Genomic DNA, 27512 nt, shown 5'->3' on the forward strand with positions numbered 1-27512 from the left:
ACTGATTTAAATAATCAAGAAGATTTTCTATGACAATCAACCAAATTATAGCTTTTCAATTGCCAGAGAAGTATTTTCACTTCAGAAAAATATAATTAGTCCAAACAAATATTATTATTTCTCTCTAAAAAGCAGTGAACTAATCTATGGAACTGTTATTCAGAATATAAAGTTATTATAGTGGAAAACCATAAGAAAATCAGAATTTCACTCAGGTATTATACAGGACTCCCAATCTTGTTATATATTTGCAATGTCTAAAGTTCCATATACTTGGAAATCTGTTAAAAGTTATATAGCCAGGTAGAACCAGAAGTGGATAGTGCAGAGCAAAGATAACTCTGTGGAATACATGTGAAAGATGGTCATGGAATTTTTAAGGGAGAAGATTGATAAAGACACCCACTAGCCCCTTCAAGCCGCCATTTTAGAATTCACTTATATGCAGTTCTGCTCACTCAACTCAGAGTTTCTCAGGATAAATTGGTGAAATGATTCCCCTTATGGGACTCAGTGGGCCTACCTCAACATGGCGATGATGGATTTGACCCAAAACTAAATTTGAGTGACACTGACCCCGGGAATGATTGCTTTGCATATGCTCATGTTGCTGGAGAAGAAAGCCCGGTAGAGTAGAAAGAAGACAAAATAGGAGTAAGAAATGGGAAGACATTCAGGGGTGTGGCCACAGAATACTCTCAGAAGCAGTGGGAAACCATGGACCCTGCTCAAAGGGCTTTGTACAGGGATGTGATGTTGAAGAACTATGAGCACCTGGTCTCTCTGGATGAGGATAACTAACCTCCAGAAGATGGGATCTGCCCTTGAGTTTCTTCATATTCCCTCCTTTAGGAAGTCTCTGCACTGATTGACGGAGATAGAAACCCTATTGACTCAGAAATGGAAAGCTTCATGATGCAGCACCTGGACTTTAAACTTGCCCCTTCTGATGATCTGCCCACTCCATACTACATCACGTGTGGTTCCAGAGCTTAAGTATGATTAAACCTTATGGCAACTTTAAAGTATTCAATTCCCTCTTTTCTACCCCTGTGCTTTTGATTCAGTGATTCTTAGTAGAAAATTAGACATGCACATTATGCTGTTCCCTATGCATTCAGAAGGGCATAGTCTATTCATAAAATTTTGAAACCGTTTTTCAGCTTTATTGAGATATTAATTGTCAAATACAACTGTAATATATTTTTAAAAAATTTTTAATGTTTATTTTTGAGAGAGAGAGAGAAAGAGAGAGAGAGAGAGAGAGAGAGAGAGAGAGAGAGCATGAGCGGGGGAGGGGAAGAGACAGAGGAAGACACAGAATCCGAAGCAGGCTACAGACTCTGAGCTGTCAGCATGGAGCTCGATGTGGGACTCAAGCTCACGAACCATGAGATCATGACCTGAGCCGAAGTCGGACGCTTAACTGACTGAGCCACCAGGCGTCCCTGTAATTTATTTTTTAAAAGGTATATAGCCAAGATGTTTGTGAACTGTTGCCATTTAGGTAGAAATCACTTTCTGAGGAACATGGTGCAAAGGTTTACTGAGAAGGCCTGTCCCGGCCACATTTGTCAGGTGATGAGCAACATTCCCCTTCACTTTCTGGGATACGTCCACTGATTCTAAGATTAAAAGGTTGGGAGCAAAGGGACAGGAACTAATTTGTGGCTCATTCAGCTTTTAACAAATAAAAGGAACAGATAGCAGTCATCAAAACCTTGGCTCCGAAAGGTGTGAATATGCCAATGTCACGGCAATGTCAGCTTTTACTTTACTAGTTCTTGCTAGTGCTCTGAAATTTCATTTTATCATAGACCTTGGTGTGTTTTGTTCACTTCTATACCCCCAGAATCTAGAAAAATTTTTGAGGTATGAGAGCTAGTCAGTAAATATTTATTGAATAACTCCTATGCAAAAGGGACCGACAATCTTCTTTGTGTTTTCTGTGTGCTCCCTGGAATTGCTGTTCTGGAGAAGTTTTTTCTGTCACTATTTACTTATGACTTTTCAAGACCTTCAGAAAAGACTGAAGTTGGATGTGCTATGAGCATAGACATCGAGCACCTACATCTCAGCATAAGCAGAACTCAGCTTTCTTATCTTCCTCCTCAAAGTTACATCTCTCTCAAATATGCATCATCTACTCAGTAACTTAGGAAATATGTAAGACTTTGCTCTTTCCCTATCTCGTTTCCCACTATATCCAATTTGTCATTACATATTGGACATTCAGACTCTTCAGTATCATTCACATCCTTCCTCACCTTGTTATGCTCACTGTTTACGGCATTAATTCACATTACTGGCCTGTTCCAGTCAGCTCTTATCAGACCCACCTGCCTCCTGTCTCAGCACTCTCCTGCCAATTACTGGAAATATATAGTGATCTTCAGTTGGTGGAGGTGTGTTGGTTTTTGCTTTTGTTTTTTGTATTCCCATTACTAAGAGAATTTTGAAAACAAAAATTTATGTTCTCCCACGTTTTTAAGTTGACATCCACATTTTTTATGGTAAGTTTAAATAGCTGCAAAAGATCTGATTTCTAGTGTATGTTAACTACTGTCATTTTTACACCAAAATTTTTATATTGCACTTTAAAAAAGATTAATGGAGTGATTTGATATCTACCTGTTCTTGGATAAATGTATATTATCAAACTCTTTTTCTCCTTGTATTAGTATTTCTATTCCACTTTACCTATAGAATGTTATTTGATTTTTTTTTTACTTTTAACTTTATTTTTTTTTTTTTTGAGAGAGACAGAGAGAGTGAGCAGGGGAGGGGCAGAGAGAGGGAGAGGGAGAATCTCAAGCAGGCTCCACACTGTCAGCATGGAGCCCAATGCGGGGCTCAAACTCAAACTGTGAGATCATGACCTGAGCTAAAAGCAACAGTTGGATGCTTAACTAACTGAGCCACCCAGGTGCCCCTGGAATTTAATGTATTTTATGTTGGAGAGTCTTTTATTCTTAACCCCATCATACTTTTCTCAAAGATTTTTATATTTTGAAATTTATTTAAATTTTTTGTGACCATAGTATTCTAAGGGATAAATACACATGTACCCTACACACACATATGAACACACTTGCACGTATGTATGTATATATTCCAGATAGAGTTGTGTAATTATTAGTAGTACATAAATGATAGGCAGCATGAATATATAGCATTTGCAAAGGTCTCTTTGTTTAGTTTCCCCAAGGTTTTACACCCCAGGACAATGTACCAAAATAAAATTCAGGAAGGATGGGCAGTTTGGTTTTATTCGGGAAAGTAAGAAAGAGTAATTGTGAATGAGAAGGTAAGATTTTGAACTTGACTAACTCCTTAGGAACATGTACATCTCAAGCAGAAGATTTGGGGAAAGAATTAATCTGGAAATACAAGAGCTAGAATTTGAGCCTCTAAGCTGTCCATGTCCACAGACCCCTTTGAGAGTTTTGTGTTCCCGAGGGCTTCACAGACAGCAATCTGGAGGCTTCGGTAACCAGCTTATGTTGTACAACAAAAGTGAAGAGATTTTGCAGGTATAAGTCAGGTCCCTAATCAGTTGACTTTAAGTTAATTAAAGGGAGCTTACTTCAAGTGGCCCTGAGCTAATCAGATGAGCTCTTTAAAAGAGTATGTAGAGCTTTAAAATAACAATGCCCTTTAATTAGAAATTGCCGTTATTGTACATGAATATTCAAGTGGCATGCTATTCAAAATGTCTATTACATTATATTACACCTATTCCATGCTATTGTTTTGTCCCTGTATCTCCTTGACAAACAAAAATTCTTTTCTAAAATATCTTGTGATTTATTGTTAAATTTTGAAGTTAATGTTAAGGCTTTTAGAGGATTTGTGTAATAAAGAAAAATTTTGAAAATTAAGAAATTAAAAAAAAAATAAAAGAGGATGTAGAGGTCAGAGGCTGAAACTAGCAGAAAACTCTGCCATTATCCTTGAAGAAGTAAAATTCTCTGTTGTGGAGAGGGTCGTAGAGTAGGAAACATCAGGCAATCTTTCGGAGCTCAGGACCTCCATGCTGTAACCACAAGAATTCTGCCAACAACTGCTGGGCTTGGAATGGGATACTGAGTCTTAAATGAGAGAGTAGGTCTGGCAGGCACCTGGGTCATGGCCTTGTGAGATCCTAAGCAGAGAATCCACCCGAGTCATGCCTGGACTTCTGACCCACAGAAATTATGGCATAATAAGTGTGTGTTGTTTTAAGCCACTACATTTTGGTAAATTGTTATGCAGCAATATAAACCTGTTCCACAGTTGAAAGCACCACCAAATGTCTTACTTTTGCATTATATGCTTTGCTATAAATGTAAGCAAGAATATTCACAAAACCTTATCTCTTATGCTTTCCAGAATTGCAGAATATCAACTTCCATTCATCTGAATAAGAGTATAGTCTCCAAGTATACTTTTACAAACTAAAAGCTTTCCTGTAATGAAATATTTCTGAAATATTCTCCATGCTTAAGAAATGATTTTATTCTTCACTATATGGGTTTGGCTTACATGTTCTACTACCATTTTCTTAGCATTACCATCCTATACACACAATTCTCTGTTTAACAAAGCCATCTGAATCACAGCATGTTAGTTGCATAATTAGCCAACACTTCTTTGGACAGAAGAGAAAAAGAAATCTATCTGGTAGTTAGGAAGCATCATATTTATTTTATTTCTTTTCTCTCACAGTGTCTTTTAAAATCACCAAATACTGGTTGGAAAAGAATAGGAGGGCAACAGTGACTGTGCAGATGATTATGCATGTGATCGTGTCTGTGTGTATGTATTTATACTGATCTTATTCCTGAGACGATTTACAGGAGTGCCTAAAAGCAAATATTTGTGCACACAAAATGGAAGGGAAACAGTTGGTTTATTGTATCTAAGTAGTCTAAAATAGTGGGAAGATTAATGAGATTTTAGAAGTCAATGAGTGGAACTACCTCAATGTATACAGAGAAACACTGTCACAGAAGTCATCTTTTATGCCAAGGGACCAAACAGATATTTCAGTTTCCTTAGAACATTGCGTTCACACTGAAAGTCTACCAGAGTCTGCGGTTATTTCACACATGCCAGACATGTCCTCCTTCTATGGGCTTTATTTGAGTTGTCCAAAACATTTCCTCTTATTAGCAGGTCTAGGTGGAGAGAGATTTACCTTGGCAGTATCACAGTGTGAATAATGTTGAATTAGGTTTGTTCAAAGGGATATCCCCATCATGCTGCTCTAGGAAGATATGCAACTACCTATCCTTATCCTCATAACTGTCCACTTATCATGTAGGGTGCTGGTACCTTATCTTATGTAGATTATTTCTCTTTGTACATTCCTCTCTATATGCATATCTTTATGCTGCCAAGCCCATTTCCAATGTTATTATACCTTAGCAAAGTCATGGAATTCTACTAGTCTTAGAGCATTTTAGGATCCAGCTGAAAAAATAAGACTTGTACCCATAGAAATTAAAGCATGCCTATATCTAACTATCCAGTATTATTTCAAAGAGTGAAACTGTGTAAGTTAACCATGGAGGAGGGGACCAAGCATACAGATTTAAAGAGCTACCATAAAGCAAGTGAGGTAAGAAGCTTTTACCATAAATTCAGGAGTGTTGGGTAAAGGCCAGTATATAGAAAATGACCACAGCACAGCTAAAAGACAGGTTTGAACAGAATACAGCCTGCGTACGAGGTCAGCCAGAGGGGTGGGGATCAGCTACTAGAGATTAAAGATGTCTCTGAGATTCTTCTATTAGACTTGTTATTTTTCACCGCAGCCTCTGTTGTTCACCAGAAGAGGCTCACAGTCAGCTGACAGCTCATGTTTTGTCTGGGGAAGAAAGGTATGGAAAGGATACCGGGTTGGAAGGTAAAAATCTAAGGTCCTAGCTTTTAAGGCCCTAATGACATTATGATACTGCACACAGTCCCTGATCTTTTTTTCTCCCTCTGTGGATGTTTTTTAAAATAACATAAGAATGTTTAGGCCTTCATCATAAGCATAAATGTTTTGTGTTCACTTGCACACTTATCTCTTTCAAAACAGTGACTCTGAAAATTCAAAAGCCTTGGATAGAATTATGGAATGCATTCTTAAAATATTAAAGCCTACACCCATTAAAGCATCAAGTAAAATAGTTGTTAACTTGTCTCACTAATAATCGCCTGCTTAGATCCAGGCTGAGAGGAAAAGGAAGCAATAAATTTGACCCTAACTTACCGCACATTTTAATTGCACAGTACTCCCAGGGGGTGTCAGGGTCAAGAGTATAGCACCATGGCCTCGGCTTGCCATCAGGATTGCGGCAATAATTATCATCAAAGCCCTTGTCGGGATATCTGCAAACCACACCAAGAAAAGTGTCATGTAAATCTGCCTGGAAGCACCACCCACCCCTCAGTTCACAAAGTAACTTTCGACGGAGCTTGGATACTACCAGCTGGGGAAAGAAGAGATTTCCTGTTACCTTACAAGAACTGCTGATTATCAACTATTGCATATGTTAGCAATGTTATCTAGTAAGTATAGAACACATCTCTTTGCTAATAAGTTAGATTCATTTGGTACCTGTCCACCAGGTTGAGCTCCCAAACTGAATCCCCTTCTCACAAAGCCCAGTTAAGGACAGATTACATAAACATGACCTCATGTAGCCTGCTCATTAAGAAAACGGGTCTTTTTCTGGGGCAGGCTTAAAGTTCAAACTGAAAGTTAGGTTTCAATAGTTCTGTTACTAATGATAGATCAATTTTGAAAATAGAGCCCTTCTAGGTCATGCCCTCACCTCCACCATGGGAGAGAGAAACTCCATTACACCACTTTCTCTGTACCCTCCTCCCTTTAAATTAACAGGGTCCTGAATTGGTGACTTGATTTTAATTGCTACCATATTCCTCCTGCACTCACTGAAAGGACAAGAGATTCACTTAAACACACACACACACACACGGAGTTTAATTTAAGAGAAAAACAAAAAGATAAGAACAACACCTTTCATAAAGATGGAAACAGAGCTTCCCTTACAATTGCATTTTCATTCTTTATAACAAAAATAAAGACATTTTTGTCAACTAAAATATTTCATGTGAAAGGAATGAGCCATAGTAGACATATTTTTTTTTTAACCATTTAAGCTCAAAACCTATTCCTGAGGAGAAATGTAGACGTGGTTGCCTGACTTCTCCAGACTGGCGATTTCAAAACACACTAGGATAAAGCAGCCTAAGAATTGTTTGCTCCATCTTTCATTCCCTGTCTACGGGCATGACCTATGTCATGGTGTCACACAGGTGACCCCACTTTACCTAAGTCATTGAAGATGTGGCTTTAGAAGGACATTGGCCTGTATTTAGCAATAATGCCTCCTCCCATAGCTTGGACTGTGGTCATTACTTAATGGATCTCTGTCTTTTTCCTGCCATGGAAGGGAAAGAGGAAGCTTCTGTTAGTGCTCCCCTTCTGCCCCCCACTGATGCTCCTCTGTTTCGGACCATCCTGATTTCAGGGACTCAGTCTCCTCAGCAGAGACCGGTCAGAAGTGGGGCCAGCATTCTCATATGCCTCGTCTGAAGTCCCTTTGCCCCAAGACTATCCAGAAATCATAATATAAGGAGAATTTCTCTAGCAGTTTGTCATGGAGCAAATAACACTTTGTGAAAAGAATCATTGGAAGCACGATTTGGTGGTATTTTACCTTTCTGGCAAGAATTTATGCCGGTGTGGTGTCTGACGATCCCAGCGCTGACAAATCTTGCCTGATTCTGTATGATCCATGGGACCTCGATAACTTTCCCCATTGCAGGTCATGCATTCAACTAATAAAATTAAAGTACGGCATGTTAATTGCTTCTGACAGCAAAATCAAGAACACCACCATTCCATTGAAAGAACAGTAAATCACCTGTTTAGCAAAAAGATTTTTATAACAACTTACATACCATTTTAACGTTGAATTGGGGTCTAATGTCCATAAAGAGTGGCATAAAATACTCCCTACAGAACTCTTCATATAGTTTAAATGGGATTTGTATAGTTAATGTCATAAAAACTTACCACAAGGCCAGGATGCTGCCTTTCTAATTTCTCAGTAACTGTCCAAAAGATACCCAGACTGGACATATAAGATACGCCCTTGGGATCTGCCCTTTGTTGGTCTAAAATGCAAAGAATTTCAGTGTCTGTACTGACAACAGAATAATTCTCTTCTCTCAACTTACTCTCCAAACACATACGTAGGAAATATACAACTTACACTGAGTACAGGTTATACCCCGGCAGTTAATGTCAAAGTGAGGACCAGATAAACTTGAGAGATCAGCTTCAAACCTAAATCTGGTACTATTCAAAGAATGGGGTTATTTTAAAAGAACAAATGATGGCTTCTTTCTGTTACTGAATAACCATGTCAAATACCTGGGCAGGCTTACATTCTTAACTAGCCTAGGCTACAAGATGACCTGATATTGAACTCCTTGTACTCAGTGTTTTTATAATGTATAAGCTCATGTAATTATGCAGGACCCTACTGATGATTCTGTGAGGTTAATTAATAGTTCTCTTCTGGCTCGCCTCTTATGTCACACTGAAAACTCTGAATCACATCAGCTAGCTGAAAACGAGACTTCTCAAATGGACAGGTTGATTTGTAGCACAGCAGGCATCCTGTGGAATAAATCATTGGTTGGCTTTCTTACAAATCCGGCAAACTTCCCCGAACACATCATTTGTATCTTGTGACTACTGATCATCTAACTTTAGCCAAAGCAGGGAAAAGATACGGATGTTTAGCTTTATCCACTGGTATATAGCCTAATGAGTATCTGTAATAATTTGGGATATAATATTCGAATAATCACTTCTGTACCTTTGATTTGTATAATCTAATAGGACATTAGATTAACTTTCTAGAACATGAGGCCTTTTGGCTTGATCCAACTACTTCTTTTAATGTAGCTTAATCTATGAATGATATCAAGGGACCAATTCAGCTTCCTCTCGTGTGATTCCAGTATTCCCCAGACACATCTCAGCTTTCATTCGAATGGGCCACTGACTTATTTAGTTCCCCTTTTCAAAAGAATGCCAAGAGTGATATCTTCACAGAAAACGATGTGGCATTTATCATTCTTTGCTCCTTTGTACTTAATGAAAAAGTAAACATAATACTATGGTCACACATAAGAAATAAGTATCTACATGTACAATTTCTATCCTTGTATAGTACTCAGGAATCAGAATATATCTATAATGTATTCTTTAGCAGATGCAGTTGATGAGAGTATATCACTTTCTAATGAGAGTACATATAATTATTTTCTATGAAGCTGTATTGTGGGGATTATTATAAAACATTTTTCCTGGACTTTAGGATTTTTAATTTTCATAAGGAAAAATAGTTACACAAATTAAACAGGTGATTCTATAAGATGACCACTCTACAGAATGAGTGTAGTAGATCAGTGCTTCTCCAAACCTTACTGTACATAAAAGTCACTGTGAGATCCTGTTATAGAGCAAGTTCTGATTCAGAAGATCAGAATTGAGGCATCAATCAATAGCTCTCAGGGGATGCTGATGATTCTGGTCCTTGTAGGTCATAGTAAGTAGCAAGTGTGTGGATGATACATTCTATTCGAAAAGTCTTAAGTGTTTTGTGGCAATGGCTTTTTAGGAGAGAACAGATTTTACTTGGAGACTGAAGGATGGATGAGATTTTGATAGGCCATTATGGAGCAAAATAACATAAAATGGTACAGAAACATAAATTTACTATGTTACATTTATAGCAAAGTGAAGAGAGAGTTATGGATTCAGTCACAAACCTATGGAGCTATTTTTTAAAAATAATAAAAGTTAGCAAGAATAACATTAGGTTTTGGTAGGCAATGAAAGTCATTGATGGGGTGGGAATTAAATGTGTCCTGTGATAGAACTGGGATGGTAAATATATTATAGTTACAAGTTCTTTGAGTACTCAGTACTTTTAACATATAAGACATCATTTGATCCTTGCAATGAGGAAAACAAGGCTCAAACCATTTTTAAGGGACTTACCTAAAACAGAAAATGTCAAACCTGTGCCTGGAACACTGGTCTTCTGACCCACAGTTCAGTGTTCATTCCATTCTTCCTAATTATCTTTTTGTCCCATGCTTTTGTTTCCTATGTGTTCTAATTGGTCATACTCTTAAGAAAGACTCATAGCAATAATTTTAGAAAGTCGATCTCCCTGGCTTTTATAACATTATCTTCATTACCCTCTGCCTTCTTGCTTACAATAGGTTGCCCCTGTTGTATTGTCACCTATTGGAGGATGGAGAGAAGGAACGCAGGTAGATTGGCCATCTTACCCAGGCTGAAAAGTTTGTTGTTTTACTACTGCATCAAACCATCAGGTCACTTATAAAAAGTACCTCAAGAAAGCCAAATTTTAAACTCATAGTCACTTTTCAAACTTCCAGTATTCTAAGAAACTTCTAAGTTGTCCAAGCTCAAAGTCAAGCAGTAGGGATGGAGATCAAGTCCATCTCCTCAGGGAGGTAGGTGGAAGTTATGATCTATACAACACTGCAGAAGGTGAGGATTGGCCCTCTTGATCTATTTCCTTTGGGCTCTGTTTTTGCCAGTGTACTGTTCAACCGTTCTAGCAAGTTTATCGCTTAAAAACAGAAAACAAAAGCAAAATGCTGTCCTAGATGACATAAACTCAAACTAAATAAATGTTCCTATTCATAACTAGAATGGTTTTCTTAAATATATTTCTGGCCTAAATGAAAGTAGAAAACCATATTAACTGCACATGGATTGTAATATAAATAAGATTAATTTAGTATCTCTCTCATCATACTAACCAACTCACTCAAAACCTATTGTGTTCTGTTTTTCTCAGTCATAAAACTACAAGTGATCTGAGTTTACAGACTCTACAGACTAAAACTGAAACAACTATTTTGAGAATCCGTGCCGGTGCTTACTTCAGCAAAGCTGAATGTTTGAAATATGGATTGTTTCACAAAGCCACATTTATAAATAATTTTTTCATTTAAATCTTTGTTTTTAAGGATCTTTCTCCACAGAATATGAAATTTTACACATAAAGTTATAGCAGAAGTATTTGGGATTTTAAGTGTAAGGCATTAAAAATAATGATTATGATTTAATAAAATATATTTACTTGACTATTTGACAGTCATTAAAAAAGACATCTGTTTCAATAACTGAAGCTAATGTTAAAGCAAGAAATTGGATTTTAGATACCTCAGTTTTTTACAGTATTTGAATTATAATATTAATGCTATTTTCTTTACATAATTGTTCTAAGTGTGATAAAAGTACTTGTTTTCTTTAGGAATGCTTAATATATTTCAAAGATTAAATTTTTAAAAATAACATTAATCATTGGATATCAGATATATTTCTTTTATGAGCCAAACATTCAGATGCATTTCAGAAGATTATTTAGTCAAGAGTTAAATATGGTTACAAAAATCTCAAAAAATACACTTACATTATTTTGTATATTTTGTATTATCCATGTTATAAACAGCTGGGTTTTTTTTCCTATTAATTATTGACAGTGCTTTTTATTTTAGATCTTCTTCAGTAAAATCCTGCTAAAGGATTATTCAGTATAGTGTGAATTTAAATATCACAGCTCAATTCACACTCCCTGAGATATGTTTAGCCTACAGGGCAGGTAGGTGTTTGTTCACTCATAAGAGGGCTATTCTAATACTGTCATATTTCTAATTGCTTCCAGAAAAAGCATATCTGCAACCTTTAATGCCATGGTGACCAACAGCATCATGTGCAATTAATAGTAATGAGCAATGCCCTTTTCTAATGGAGGTGTAGTGACCTCAGATTATTAAAGGATAATAGAGATGAACATTCTAATGTGATGAGGATAACTGGAAACAGGATTTTTCCAATTACTTCTTTTCTAGCACATTTTTTTCTACGTTGTCTATCAGTCCAGATCTATGCTAGTGTATTTTGATGAAGGTTGTTATAAACCAGGGCTGAGAAATCTCATTCCCACATGAACTAGACAGGTAACATAAATGCTAAGCTATTTAAAGTTGGACCAAGTTACGTTCCCTTGAAAACACTTTCTCAGGTCAAAAAAAAAAAAAAAATGAACAAAACTCCTTGCAATTGACTTTCAACCTCAGAAAACTGTGATATTGGAGAGTTCCCAAAAGAGCAAGGGTTTTTCTTCCATGTGTAAATTTAAAACAAATATTAATTACAGATTTACTCATACAAAACAGACTTGTGCATAACGTTATCACAGATCAGTTTATTATTTTTAAAAGAGAAGAAAACAATGAAGAAGTTTTAGTGAACAGAATATGATACGGAATGGAAAGTAAGAATTTACAAACACAGATGGAACTGGCTCTAAGCACATGAAGTCAAGAATTTTAAATTAACTAACAACAGAAAACAAATTCACCTTCTCCGTGACAATTAAGCTAACAATGGCCTTTTTTATGTGATAAATATCAACCTAGTATTAAATGGATATATGGAAAAATAGTTCCAAAAAAATGTGGTTAATAACAAACAGATACTATAAAACTTGGACAGCATTCCAGCAGCCCCCTACCCCCGAGTACGTCGAAATCCTACTAAACTTCTCTCAGAACTTAATCCGTGTTTCCTTTGGATTTTTAGAAGCTTAGTTTCTGACAAAACTAAAAAGCCAGCTATTCAGTAGCCAGGTAACTAAGAAAAATGGAACCACATCCAATGCTGAAGTGGTTACTCTTCCTTCTTGTCAGGCATGCAGTTTTCCAGTGAAAGAGGGGGGACAGTGCCCCGTTATGCTGCGAGAGGAGGTGAAAACAGGCGTGGACTTAGGGTGCCTGCCTTCAAGACAGCTGGGGAGCTACTACTGCTTTGATCTCTTCAGATGCTATTCTCAGTGGTGTTTAGTGTCAGTCTCTGTGTCAGATTTGCTTCTCACCAAAAGGCACACGGAGGGGGTATTGAACTTTCAGCGACCCCTTCCCATATTCTCTTCTGGGTTCATGTACTCTTGCCACACCACTTCAGAGTAGGTTTGACAAAATTTCTGCAGAAACAGGTGCTAGATGGATGGAATTAGCCTTACTCTTAAAGAACTAAGCTTCACTGGGTTCCTTTCAGGTGGTGTATGGGAGCAGATTTTGAGGTATGTGAACTCAAGACAGTAGATGAGGAAGCCCAAGCTTTTACTCTCCCCAGAGGGATGCCTCAGGCTCTGTTGAAATTCAAACTCATAACCCTTTTGCATTAATCTGATGATAATCAGTTTTTAAGACGTCAAGTAAAAATGCTCAGATAATTATCTTTAGTTGCATTTGAATGAACAACATATTTATTATGGTTTAATTCGTTTCTGTTAACCTTTAATGTGAGATGCAGTTCTACAGAAAGCGGGAGCAGAGTGCCCCACACGGCATTCAGGTTCATTTACCTTCTGAACACTGAGGAATGTCACAGACTTCGTAGCGTACCTCTGGATTGCTTGTGAAACACCAAGGTCCCCCTTCTTCCCCTCGAGGATTTCGACAGTAGTTTTCCTGTAGGTCTTTACCCCGATAGCTCGAAGGCAAAAAGCTAGTTTTAAAATGATAATCATTACAGTATAAGAGCATGCAACTTTATTTTTGGCCTATTAATTTTACTAATTAGTGGGTATGTTTTTCCTGAAGTACAGAAATCATTCTAGCTCAGACTTCCATATATATTAACTCAAGTTCATTTTCATCCATTCTTAAAATACTTAAATTTTATAAATACTCACCTGACTGAATTCCTACATTCAACACCATTAACAATGATTCATCTCTGGATTTGCTAAGAGCCAATCATTCTAGAACCTAACTGAAGTTTTCTGAACCACAATTTCAAAGCTCCACTTGAGCAAGGCCCCTAGGAGAGAATGGAAGAAACACTGCAGAAGGCCTTGAAATCTCACTCTTACAACGTTTATCTGAGATAATTATTTGTTTGTTTATTGCTTTTCTTATAAAGAATAGCCCCCCCTTTTTTTCTGCACAGTTGAGAAACAGGTTGATGAAGTAACACAAAGGGTCTAGAATCAAATTAAACCTGGATTCAAATTTCAGTTCTCTCTTTTCCCAACTGGAGACCTCAGCAGGTAATTTAGCCTCTCTCAGACTGTGTTAGCAAACCTGTACCCGGAGCATAACCCTAAGTTCATCACATCTTACACTTTATATGTTATATGTTTTGAGAAGTTCAAAGAGATGACTGGGTAATCAACATTCAGTAAATTCTACTTATTGTTAAGCTCACTCTGCTTAGTAGTCTTTACCTTGTCATAGTGAAAAACAGAATTATTTATTCCCTTCAAAAATTTGACTAATTTGCACTGTGGGGTTTGATGCTTCCAGATTTAGTTCCTAATAGTTTGCCATTGCGTGCAGAGACTATAATGCATCACCCTCATTTGAAATGTCTAATACCCTAGTTATCGTTTTCTTATTAGCATAAAGTATTTCAACACAATATCAGAAGAATCCAAAGCCTCTTTTATTGTTTAGTACTTCTTGTGGCATTGGCCTCATGATGCTTTCATCTGCTAGATTGCACGTAAAAAAATCACAAGTAAGGAAGAATATATATCTGTGAATAACACTAAACACTGCTGTGAAAATCTGGTTACATTTTCAATATCCGGTTCATTTGTTGCTATAAAGCTTTATTTCTACTCTCACTGATTCTTGAATTCTAAATGGTGTTTAAATTAGAGTGAAGTAAAAGGACTTTAGTCTCTAAGTAAAAACCATTCAAATGTGTCTCGTACCCACTGAAACTTATTTAGGAATCATCATTTTTTTGTTATTATGTGACATAAAATATATATGGATGTTCATTGGGTACCAAGCAATATTTTGCAATGAAATTCTTTCATTTGGACATGAAATACACCATAGTTAAGTCTTCAGAAAACATAAAATATTGGTCAAAAAGAAAAAATCTATTCTAAGAGACTTAATACTAACCAAACATTTTCAAGGAAACTCTTATTACTACAAAATCCGAAATGTCTTTAGATAAAGTTTATTATATTCATACTACACTAGCATTTTAAATATGGGGAAACAAAAATTAGATATTAGGCCATATGATTGACAAAAATTATAATACAATTAAAGCTCATCATGATTTCACAATTCCTAATGGTATTTAATTTTCAAAGGAAAGAGAAGTCCTTTTTTTTCTTCAGCCCTTTTATTCCAGAATAACTTAAGATACCTTTTGTTTATTCCATTGCTTGAAATTTTCTTTTTTTTTGGCCAGTTTTTCAACTTTTCATAGTAAATATAACAAAATACTCATTTTTCTGATAGAATCAAAACTAACCTTTACTTCACATTTTTTTTCATAAAGTAATGCCTAAATTTACCTAAGAAAATGTTCCTGTAGCTCTATTTCATTAAAAAATAGAGTAGTAATTCAGGGGAAGTAATAGAATAATTAGTAAAGTAGTCTACAATCTTTAGACTTCTCTAAAGTATTTGTTTTACACACACACACACACACACACAAACACACACATATACCTTTCCTCTGGATTTGTAAAGCTAAAGAGAAGCTGTGAAAAAGTAGTGAACGAGTCAGTCAATGCTTTAGTCGTAAAAATACAAGTAAGGAAGAGAGAAAAAGTAGAAATCAAAACTAAACATGGCAGAAATATGAATAAAGTTTTCTCACTGGAGTTTATAAAAGAAAACTGAAAAGGAAAGATGCATTGCTTTCCGTATGAAATTCCTCTTTAGGACATGCAGAGGAAAGAACAGTCTGGCCATCTCTTCTTTCATTCTTTGGTGTAATAAGGCTTTTTACCCAGATTAGCTGGTTTTCTTTTGTGTCCTGAGGGATAGCCTGCTTTTCTTTAGCATCCTAGACTCGATCAAGGGATGAAGCCAGCCCTGTTCTTTTCACTTTTATGTGTTCATTCAACAAATGTTTATGAGAACCTATTACATACAAACCCAGTCAATAGGCTCTGTAATAAACTTTTATTCACATATATACTATTCGTGGTTTTTTTTCCTTGTTAACAAGGCTTTAAGAGAGAGAGTAAAGAAATATTTAAAACTGAGTTATATCCAAATATACTTTGAAATATAAATTAGATCTTCTGAGTGCTAGCCGCCTTTTCTTTTCTTTTAATATAAACTGCATTCATAGGAAACTTGATCTAGTCCATCATCTGCTTCATTAATGAATGCTGGTGGCCAATGAAGGATGTAGATGTAGATATCAAGTCACCTGATTTTCTGGCTAAGCTCCTATACTAATTTAATCATCTATCATCATCTTCCCATTAACCCACTTGAAAAATATTTCAATCTAGAGTCAACAATAAATCACTCCTCCAAACAGATATATATATATATATATATATATATATATATATATATATATATACCTTTTTCCATTTCCCATAAAGTTAATCTGTAGGTAACACTTAACTTAAAAGTGTTAAGCTCTCCCTAAATGTCCATCAACTGATGAATGGATAAAGAAATTGTGGTTTATATACACAATGGAATACTACGTGGCAATGAGAAAAAATGAAATATGGCCTTTTGTAGCAACATGGATGGAACTGGAGAGTGTGATGCTAAGTGAAATAAGCCATACAGAGAAAGACAGATACCATATGGTTCCACTCTTATGTGGATCCTGAGAAACATAACAGAAACCCATGGGGGAGGGGAAGGAAAAAAAAAAAAAAAAAAAAAAAAAGGTTAGAGTGGGAGAGAGCCAAAGCATTAGAGACTGTTAAAAACTGAGAACAAACTGAGGGTTGATGGGGGGTGGGAGGGAGGGCAGGGTGGGTGATGGGTATTGAGGAGGGCACCTTTTGGGATGAGCACTGGGTGTTGTATGGAAACCAATTTGACAGTAAATTTCATATATTAAAAATAATAAAAAAATAAAAAAAAAAAAAAAGTGTTAAGCTCTCATGCAGATATTCCAATAAGCTGCTAATTGATGAAAATTGTTACTGTTGAATACGAAAAAAAAAAAAAAGATTTGGTTAAAAGCAAGATCTTCTCAGCCCTAAACCACTATATCACAAGGAAATGTTTGTTGGTAAAATAGCTGATTGGACCGAGAAGCCAGTTCCCAGGGAGATCTATTTCACATTTACTCTTCTAGCAGAGAATCACAATCATAGAGAATTTGGGTTGAAATAAGACCTCTACTGGGTCAGGCCAGTGCACTCAACTAGAGTAGGATTGATTTCAAATGCTATTCTTTTGTTCATGAAAAACTTAGATCTTGTATTTAAATAAAATGTTTTCTTCATATAGTATCATGGGAGAGACACCATGCAAATCCTCATGAGAGAACAAAACAATTATGTGTATCTATCTATCTATCTATCTATCTATATCTATATATATATATATATATTTGCTTTGTAATATAAGCATAATGCTGTATTTCAGAGGTATTTGTCTATTATCATAAGTAACTAATTTGGGAAAAATTAGTTGTTTTCTGCTATTGAGACTCTGTAAACTGATCAGCTTGGCCACTTACTAGCTGGTGTTAATTAGGCCGGATCACAGGTTTGATCCCAGCATAGAGCAACTAACTTCTTTTCTTTCTATGTGGGCCAATTAACTCATCTCTGTTTACAGAAATAAAATCATGTTGCATAATTATGCCCCTCAAAAATGAAAGAAATGGAATAAAAAGCGATTTAATCAAGGCAAAGTCACCACCACTATTGAAAAGCAGATCACAGCATGTGACCTACTGCTCGGTGTTTTGTGCCCTGTTTCATGTTAAAAACACAGGCTACACAGTGACACTGGCTGAGCTCAAGATTCCGGCCATCACACTTACTAGTTGTTCATGACCTTGAAAAGTTACTGAAGCCCTTTATTCTTCAGTTTCACCATATATAAAATAGAATTAATAAAACTACTCACTATGTGGTTCTTGGGATATTAAATGAGATAAACAAGATAAACTGCTCAGCAAGATACTTGCTCCTAGTACACTAAATCTTGCAATGCATTTAATAACCAGAGGGGAGAATTGTTTTAAACTACTTCAGTTCCTGTTAAAATTATTTGTGAAATAAGTCTTGACAAACTGTGGCTATATTTAGTTCCTTAGTGGGTATTAGAAATCTATGTTTCTCCTCCATGATGATTAAAACTCTCAGACTAATGAGCCTCTGGATGCTGTGTTTACTCATCTTTAAATAGCATTCATCTGTTATAACGAACACACTTCTCTGAAGTGTAGACATTTAATTTCCACGGAATGAGAAGTTTTCTCCAGTTATTAGGCAATAGGTGAAATGGGAAAGCTGGTCAATCTGTGACATGAGTTATTAGCAGAGGTTCTCAATTTTGGCTGTGCTTTAAAAAAAAAAAAAATACCAGTGCCTGGATTATTTCCCTAAAAGATTCTGATTTAATTGGTGTGTGTTGATGCCTGGGTGGCGGGGTTTGTTCAAGGCTCATAGCAGTTGGTTTTAGTGTGCAACCAAGGTTGTGTACCACCACGGTTAAAGAACAGTCAGCCCCCAGGATCAGGTCAGAATCTGATCCGCTGCCTATTTATATCACAGTGAAAGCCTCCACTTGAGCTGCAGAGTGCTGTACCTTCTAGAAGGCGAAGAGAGGCGGGGGGAATATATGTGTTTTCTTTAAATCACATTTTCATTACTTCTTCACAAATACCAAGATGTATAAGATGAGGTTTTGAGGTAAGATACTTTTAGGCCATACTTAATGGCAAATTTAGTCATCTTTGGATATCAGTCATGAATTCACATAACCCTTGGCTTGATGCAATTCAGTAAAGTTGGGTAAATTATTATAGAACCGTAGATTATTCTGAAGTACTAACATGAGATTGCTAGCACACATATAAAAAAGAAAGGCTCTCCCCTCTTTTCTTCATGCTGTTCTTACCTGTGTTCATGTGGTATCATAGAATTCCAAGGCTGGCATTTGATGCCACTCTTAGTGATAGATACTGTTCCCTTGTAGCTACCTCCTTTGCCAATGATGCAGTTTCTAATGTAGTCTATCAGAGGAAAGCAGAGAAAAGTTTTATAACTATGTGTAGCATACTCTGTATATATTTAAAAAGAAAAAAAAGAATTCCATCCAAATCTTTAGGTAATTAATGTTTATAAATTATCTCAAATCATACTGACATTTCTGGCCTAACGTTTATAGTACTTAAAAAAAAAAAAAAGACTACTTTGGAGTTTTAATTTTGTGAGTATATTTCTGGAAAATAGCAGAGATCAGTCCATGTTCTTAGTGGAGATTAGCCTGTATACTCAACTGGTCAGACAAATTTAATTTGGCAGAATGATTTGCTCAAATATACAGACCATTTTAAGAAAATATTAAAAATAAAAATTAAGTAATTTGCAAATTTTATTCAATTCAAAGAGTTACTTTAAGATAATAAAATAACTGACTTGTTTTTATCTCAGTAAAATTGTGTAAGTTTTGTATATGTGTGTGTGTATGTCTGAGTGATAGTTATATTACGTTCATTATTATTTTCTAAATTTTTGCTAACTTTAGTGCTGCAAAACTGTAGAGCAATTAATTTGACACAAGCCGTATATTCCTATCAAATACCAGCATATACACTTGTTAGCAACCTAAAAGATTAAAAAATGGTCTTATACTACATTATGAGTTATGTTTAGGATTTACAGAATTACTGGGTATATAGATCATCTAATTTTCTTTTTTTTAGGTCATCTTATTTTCTACCATAAATTAATTTTAATTTAATTTAAACATCTACCTTCGTAACAAGGAAGTATCTCTGTATATTACCAAATACTCAAATTAAATGGCACAGTATGATTTAGGAAAACGTTAAACTTGATTAAGTACTATTATTATAAATACAATCCATAATTATTAATTTGTGTGATAAGAAATTTATTTGGTAAAATTCATATTTATATAACACTTTCCAGTTATTTCATTGATATAATTCTGCTTTGGATCAAAGTAAATAACCTGTGAATACAATATCAAGTGAACAAAATAGACACATTAACAAATAATATCATCTTAATTATTTCAAAGATTTATAAAGTATATAATTAGGAAAAGTCACAATTAATGTTTCAAAATCTCCACATTTTATTATCAGCAATCATCACTATAACATCAGTTATTCAAAGTTGTTAGAATTTAAAATAGTATAAAATAAGCTCAAAATGTACTATATTTTAAACTATTAACTTAAGGTGGCACTTTCTAAAATGAACATGGGGAATATCAGTTCTAGGAGATGCTCCTAGAAATAAACAAAGAGGGAGGGGGCCAATATAATTATGGAATGTTTAGGGAGTGTTCTTTTTAAAATACTATATTTAAAAGAGTCAAGACACTAGTATCTGTCTTAATGGAAGAATTGACTGCATAACAGATCTAGCATATGATAAAAAATCAGCAGGAAAGAGCACTGTAGCAGGAAATTACACATATTTTATACTTTATTTTGTTATGAAACATTTAGGGAGAAACTAGTTACCTTTGTTTTCATAGAGATCGAATTCATGACCAAACTCTTTTTTCACTCCACTTGTCATGCTATTGAAAGGGAACCAGAGGCATCGTTTCCTTGCTTTATCAAAAACAAAGGCCCTGAAAAAAATATCTAAATGAAAAGAAGGAATACTACTATTTATAAAGTTTTTAAAGAATGGGCACATGGTTTAGCCAAGGAGGGCAATATAAAAATATATATGATTACATATGCATATAAAAATATGAGTGATTTTTGGACCTACCATTTTGATGGCCAAAGAAAGAACAAAATTAAGTTTTCATACATGTACATTTAAATATCAGAATACTGTTTGGAATGTTCTCATGTTATTCTTTTTTTTTTTAATTTTTTTAACGTTTATTTATTTTTGAGACAGATGTTCTCATGTTATTCTAAATGATGTTTAGACAAATTAAGACTTAAACAAGCCAAATCAATATATAACACAACTGCTTGGGTTACTTCTGAAGACTTTTTTTTTTGTAAGTACACAACAAGTTGGAAGATTTTGTTTATAGTTATATACTAATGATTATATTTGAAATATCGTGATTAATTTCCAAAGTTTGTAGTTGTGTAAAGTACATTCTAAAGTGACATTTCCTAAAATGCATTAGACAAATCACCATCCAGGAGATTCTACTAGCAAAAGGGATCTGAAATCAAATGTTTGGAAATTTTGCATATTCTAGAACTTCTTGGTGAGTTATAAAGCATGGAAGCTTATTAAAGCTATGAAAATCTTGTTATTAGGATAGCTGTTTATGTAAGTCAATGTTTCCTAAATAGATTTGCTAACTTAGGAATTTTTAATTTAAGAAATCTATTAAGAACCCATAACATATGCTTTTGATAGATCGTCTTGAAGAAAATTACTAAAATGTGTCACTCCTACAATTATCATTCCTACAGCTAATTATATTGGATTTTGTTGTTGACTAAAAAAAGTCTTTCTAAAGTAAAATGAGAAGTAGACAAAGCCTTTAACTGAGCTTAGTAAAGAGCACGATAAAATTTTCAACATATTAAATGCTACCATGTCTTACAATGTAGAAAATGAAGTTGGAATTCTGACCTGTTACCTTCCTTTAAGAAATGGTACTAAAACTCTTTCTCACTATGTTCATGCTAATCACAATGTCATCATGTACAAGTATCCAATTAAAAGAAACATAGCATTTCTAAGAATAAGGATTTTTCACTTCTAATCCATATAATGTTTTGAGAACATATAGTTTTCTTATAATTTTAGATATCCCAAATTAGCCATTTATTTCTTAGCAATTTGCCAACTTTTAAAATATTTAAATAAGGGGAAATAACTTTTATGAAACATGTAAAATATGTTATAAAATTATTTGAAACACTTTATCTATTATCTCTATTTTTATTTATTCTATGTCCAAAATACCCCAAAAATTATATTCATAAACATTGTGCTTAAAGATATGTTGAAGTATCTACCTACAAGAACTTCTTACAGCTGAAAGAGTAATTAAGGGCAAATCATGAAAGTATATCTTTGCAGTGGTGGCAGAATAACTTACGAGAGAATTGGCTAATGATAGACTTGAATTTTGATCTGGCAGATTGTAGGCTTATGCAATACATGTTAAATTCCCTATTACTCTATTACAGCACCTTGGTGAGGGGCATGTTAAATGACTTTGAACACATAGTAATTAGATAAAGAGCTCATATAAACTAAACAAAAACCTAACTACAAATTTTAAAGTTACAGAATCAATAACTTGCCACTTAAGTTCACATTAAAAAATAAAATCATGGGGCGCCTGGGTGGCTCAGTCGGTTAAGTGTCGGACTTCGGCTCAGGTCATGATTTCACGGTTTGTGAGTTCAAGCCCCACATCGGGCTCTCTGGTGACAGCTCAGATCCTGGAATCTGCTTCGGATTCTGTGTCTCGTTCTCTCTCTGCCCCTCCCCCACTTGTGCTCTGTCTCTCAAAAATAAATAAATTAAAAATTATATATAAAAAACAAAATCATACCACACATATAACTACTCATCAATTAATAATATTGCTTTGACATGAGAATGCCTTGGAGGTGACTCATGAGTCCCATCAGGAACATGCAAGATTTGCCTCTGTGAATACACAGGTGATTGCATCCAAAAAGTGGGTATCAGAATTTCCAGCTTGCTGTCTCCATTCACCCTTTTCTCTCATTCCATTTAATGCTATATTCTCTCAGAAAAGTGTTTCCTTGTCTCATTTTATGCCTCCAAATAGAATGGATCCAAACAGTCAGATTCTAGAGTAGCATCTTGTTTTAAGTTTGACTTTAAGAGTCTTTATCTTATCCTTATTTTAATTATCATATTCCTTTCATACATGTAGATTTAGGTTTTCATACATGTAGATTTTTTTTGTCTAGTTTTCTCGTTATATATGTCAGAAAGGCAATCCCAATACCAGTTACTCAATCATGGATGGAGGAAGAAAGCCTCATATTTTCTTCTCTTGAGTCAAGTCATGGATAGCAATTTTCCGAGGAGCTTAGAATCAGGCATTCTGGTCATCTTTCCTACCCAGCAAAAAAAGAACTTCAATCTCTGTAAAATCAATATTGTTGATAACTTCTCAAGAGGAGGTAGTGTTTGAGAATGTTCCACCCTGCACCCGTTGAATCACGGATGCTTTCATAAAGTATTACTGGTATTTTCTAAGCATTTTTGCATATTTGCCATTGCTTTTCAGTGATTCTAGTCCATATAACAAGCCTGCAAAAAAAATCCTTTAAATCATTAAGAGTCTAATTTCAGAGTATCACAGTATGCCCATTGAGTTCTGAATAACTAATATATTTAGTGATTCCAAACACATATGTATATTTGGGATAGACAAGTGAGAAGGATGACACATTTCTGGGCAGAGGAACTTTGGCTGTACAAAGGTTTTATACATGTGGTTTTCTGCACAGGTTGCCATAAATTTGAAGACTAAATATAACTCAACCAGAATATAGTAGGAAAGTATGAAACCTCATATGTGGGATATGTAAAGATTTTTAATCAGGTCACATGTGTTCTTTAATGCAGCAAAATCATTTTAGTTCCTCTTGAATAAAACAAAGGGAAAAGTTTTTCTTTTGTTTACTAGAGATAAGGCGTGAAAAATGTGAAAATCGGGAGGTCACAATGCCTTCCTTACTTGTGGATTCAGGAAAGTGTGTTTTCAGATTCAGAGTTAAAAATCAATAATGAGATGAACTTCTCCCATTTCCTTCGACTCACCTTCCCAAGCCTGTGAGGGGAAAATACAATAAATCTAACCTCCTCAACTGCAAAAAGAACATCACTGTAGATCTACACAGCTATGACACTGATTGAGAGTAGTTTTCTCTAATTCATTTTATACAATCCCAAGGCAGGAAAGTCAGGGAAAGAAACAGAATTATCACAGGAATATACATGCAAAGTCAATTCTCCACTCCCCTTGCCAGGAAATCTCTCCCAGAAAGTGGCAGTTTGGCAAGAAAAATACTTCCAGAGGAGTTATAAATGAATAGAAAGGAGACAGTCTCTCTTCCTACATCTGTCGAGGACCTTCTCTGACCATACTCTTTCCCTCAGGCGCCAAACACTCATTTATCTAAAAAAAAAAAAAAGGCAAGATGAAAGTAGGGTCACTTGCCTCGACTTTACTAAAATCTGTATTCATGGGACATGACACTGCCCAAATGTGATCATGAATAGAATTCAAAATTGACAAGATACCACATGCAATCCTGTCAAAATAGAATGAGATAGGGAATAAAGGGGTGTCAAGTAAGTGAGAGGCTGGGATGTTTATGGGGAAGAATGGGGAAATGCATTTTCTTCTGGCAACTCAGAAAATTATTCAGATCCAATTGTCTCCTTCATGGCCCGAAACTCCCGAGTTTTATCCTTGGGCTCACTGGCAAAGTAGGAAGGAGTTCTTCCCTGTGAGGTTAGGCAGGGAATTTCAAAAGATAAGAAAAGTCGCCTTTGGAATCTCTTCATACCTCTTTGAATTGCCCCATCACTTTTCACCTAAAACTTCATCATCACTATCCCCTAACTGTTTTTGAATAGCCTTTGCTGCTGACACCAATCCCTCTAGTCTTTTAATCTAATTCTCTCAACACCTTTTATTTCAATCCCTTAAGACAATGACGTAACTTGCAGTAAATTCTGGCTCTTGCCCAACTTATATTCTGAAAATTCCTCCACTCCTCTTGCAAGAAAAAATAAATGTTTACTCTGAATAGAATACTTTAAAATGTTGGATAAAAGGCAATCTAGTTGAATTTTAGTTTCTAAAGTTCAACTATTCATAAGATGAGAAAACACAAATTCCATAACCAGAGGCACTGTGGATTCTAAATGGTATTAGTTTATGTGCTCTCCCTTACTCACATTTCCATCAACTGGGAGCAACGTCTCCTGTTATAATGAGTGAAAACTCAAGTCAAGCTTATACTTTTAAGGGCAAATTACATGAATCCAAAAAGTGGGGGGAACCATGATGATAATTAGTAGATGCTGTATTTGGAAAGTTATCCTAAGAACAAAATGAAGCAACTTACTTGCAAGTGAATGGAAGTCCTTTATTCCTAATACATCTATTGGCACATTGGTCTGCAGTGTTCATTTTTTTTGTTTTTATCTTCAGTAATGGGTCTTCTTTAATTAGAGTAGTCTTTGCTGACTTTTTGAATTCATGAAGTGTGTTTCTTCTTTTCTTCTGTCCTTCTATTAATAATAATAATTTTTTTTAAAAAATGGAGGAAAAGCTTTTAAGGCTCATATAGAAAAAAAAAATGTCCTTAAGGATCATCCACAAGATAGTGATTTTATCTGACAACATACTATATCTCCAAGGATTGGGGGTGAAGTGAGGTGGGGATTGATACTCTCAGATAGTTAAGAGCAAAAGAGGAATATTGTAATCAGTGAAGAATAAATAACTTGTCATGTAGAGTCACTCATCTACATTCTTTAAAATGAAATATGGTTTTAAAAATTAGGACAGAGTTCACTCTAAAGAAATAAATGACATGATATTCTCCAAACAGTATGTAAGCAAATGCCCGGGCTTATCATATCATGCTCTATAATTAAATTTGTCATTTCCTTCTACAGTTGGCCCTTATGTAAGTTATAGTATTAATTAGATAAGCCAACTCAATTACATGTGAGCAACTTCTCACTAGAAAATGGCACAGTGGATAAATTCTTCTGACTCTCTTTGAAGTATTTCATATTACTCAAGTTTAGCCCTTCTCGTTTCCTTCATAAGTGTTTTCTGTGCTTTGGGGCACTATTTCTTAGTATCACTGAATTGTCTTGAAATCAAGCCAACTACTATAAATCAAATGTGTGTAAAACATCATCCTTTAATGTAGCAATATCATTTTTCTTCATGAAAGTATTCTCCAAAGCCCCTAGATAGCATGAAGCCTCCTATTAAAAACATGAAAAACAGAACTAAAACATCCTAAAAGACTTCATCTTGTAGATAACTTCAGAGTATCAAGCACTTACTTCTTTATTCTCAACTTGCCCAAAGTTACCTAGTTTCTAAGGATGGTCGCCATCTTCACAATGAGAATGAAAATGTCTAAGAGACTGCACCTATTGTGTATTAAGGAGAGGCATGATTGTGCCTCTCTTCTGCCTGCCAGTTCTTTTGAACATCCTTGTAACAAAAGCGGTAACAATATCTTCATTCTTAAGATGAAGAAACTGAGACACAGCGAAAAATTAATTGCCCCTTAAGCAAAACTCATTTGAAACTCAACCGCCTAGCTTCAGAACCCCCATTCTTAAACACTCGTGATGCCACCTTTTTTAAAAGAATTATAAGAAAGTATGTAGAAATATGGCTTACAAATATTTTTTGAAGATCTGGTTTAGGGCTATCAGTAGAGAAGAAATTTGGATGGTAAGACAGGAAATGCATTCCTGCTCTTTATATGTGGTGAAATATGCCAAGAAAAGAGGGTAAAATTTTTGTGCAGAAAATTTGGAAATATGGCTAGCAGAGTGAGGTACAAACAATGGCATCATACTCTCAAATTTGCCAGCAACCACTGGCTCCAGTTGGTTTATTAAACATGCAGATGCTATTCATTAATGTCTGTCCTAACCTGAAGTCCACAATAAATAAGAGAAAACATGAAGTCCTCTAAATTTCTGGTTCTCTGTAAAACTCCAGAACACAATCCCCAAAAGACTGGTACTAATTTCTGTAATAATGTTTTCATTTTCAACTTTTCTTTGTCCTACAAGATGGAATGGCTATGGTACAACAGATATAATTTAAATGACATTTTAACATAGAAATTCAATCAACCAAATAATCTATCAACATGTTATTTATTGAGTGTGGACCAAATGCCTTGCATAACGTTGGCAGACAGATGATAATTCTGGCATTCTTACTGACTTGCCAAATGACTTTGTTTAATTACCTGAAATGCTAATATACCAATTACTCAATCTACAAAATGCAAGTTATGTTATATTTGAAGCTATTTAATTATTAAGTAGATATTTGGAAGTTAATTTGGATTAAAAAATGTTATTAATATGCAAAGTTTTAGCTTTGTTTTTGAAATTCCATTCTTTAATTTCTGGCATAGAGAAGAAATTGTTATTCTCCCAAGCAAAGAAGTGGTATAATTCTTTTCACATTTTGGTTTCTGCCACAGGACCATGTTAATGGGAGATACATTTCTACATTAAGAATTTCTTGCTTTGACCATAGTGCACTATTTCTTAGGTGCTATGAAATGTTTCACAGAATAATAATCATCTGATTTCCTATATACATATGAGTATTTCTTAGAAAAAATAGTAGTTAATGATGCTGAAAATCCAGTAAATAAAACTGTTGGTTAAAAGGAAATGTGCACATAT

The 27512-nt window shown here is 35.1% G+C and overlaps 1 protein-coding gene across 3 annotated transcripts in view; it reads right to left on the reverse strand.

Annotated features, from left to right (window-relative positions):
• HGF (hepatocyte growth factor) overlaps positions 1-27512 on the reverse strand; it is a 78789-nt gene that overhangs the window by 45698 nt on the left and 5579 nt on the right. For 2 of the 3 annotated variants that reach the window (XM_042916530.1, XM_042916536.1), the window contains 6 exons: positions 25178-25343; positions 20588-20700; positions 18988-19102; positions 13485-13627; positions 7716-7836; positions 6242-6360 (listed from right to left, as the gene is read on the reverse strand). In XM_042916530.1, coding sequence (XP_042772464.1) covers positions 6242-6360; positions 7716-7836; positions 13485-13627; positions 18988-19102; positions 20588-20700; positions 25178-25343 — 777 coding nt within the window. The remainder of the gene's footprint in view (positions 1-6241; positions 6361-7715; positions 7837-13484; positions 13628-18987; positions 19103-20587; positions 20701-25177; positions 25344-27512) is intronic. The other variant, XM_042916546.1, reaches the window with a different exon arrangement.

Source organism: Panthera leo, chromosome A2 (genome assembly GCF_018350215.1).
Source record: "Panthera leo isolate Ple1 chromosome A2, P.leo_Ple1_pat1.1, whole genome shotgun sequence".
Taxonomy (NCBI): domain Eukaryota; kingdom Metazoa; phylum Chordata; class Mammalia; order Carnivora; family Felidae; genus Panthera; species Panthera leo.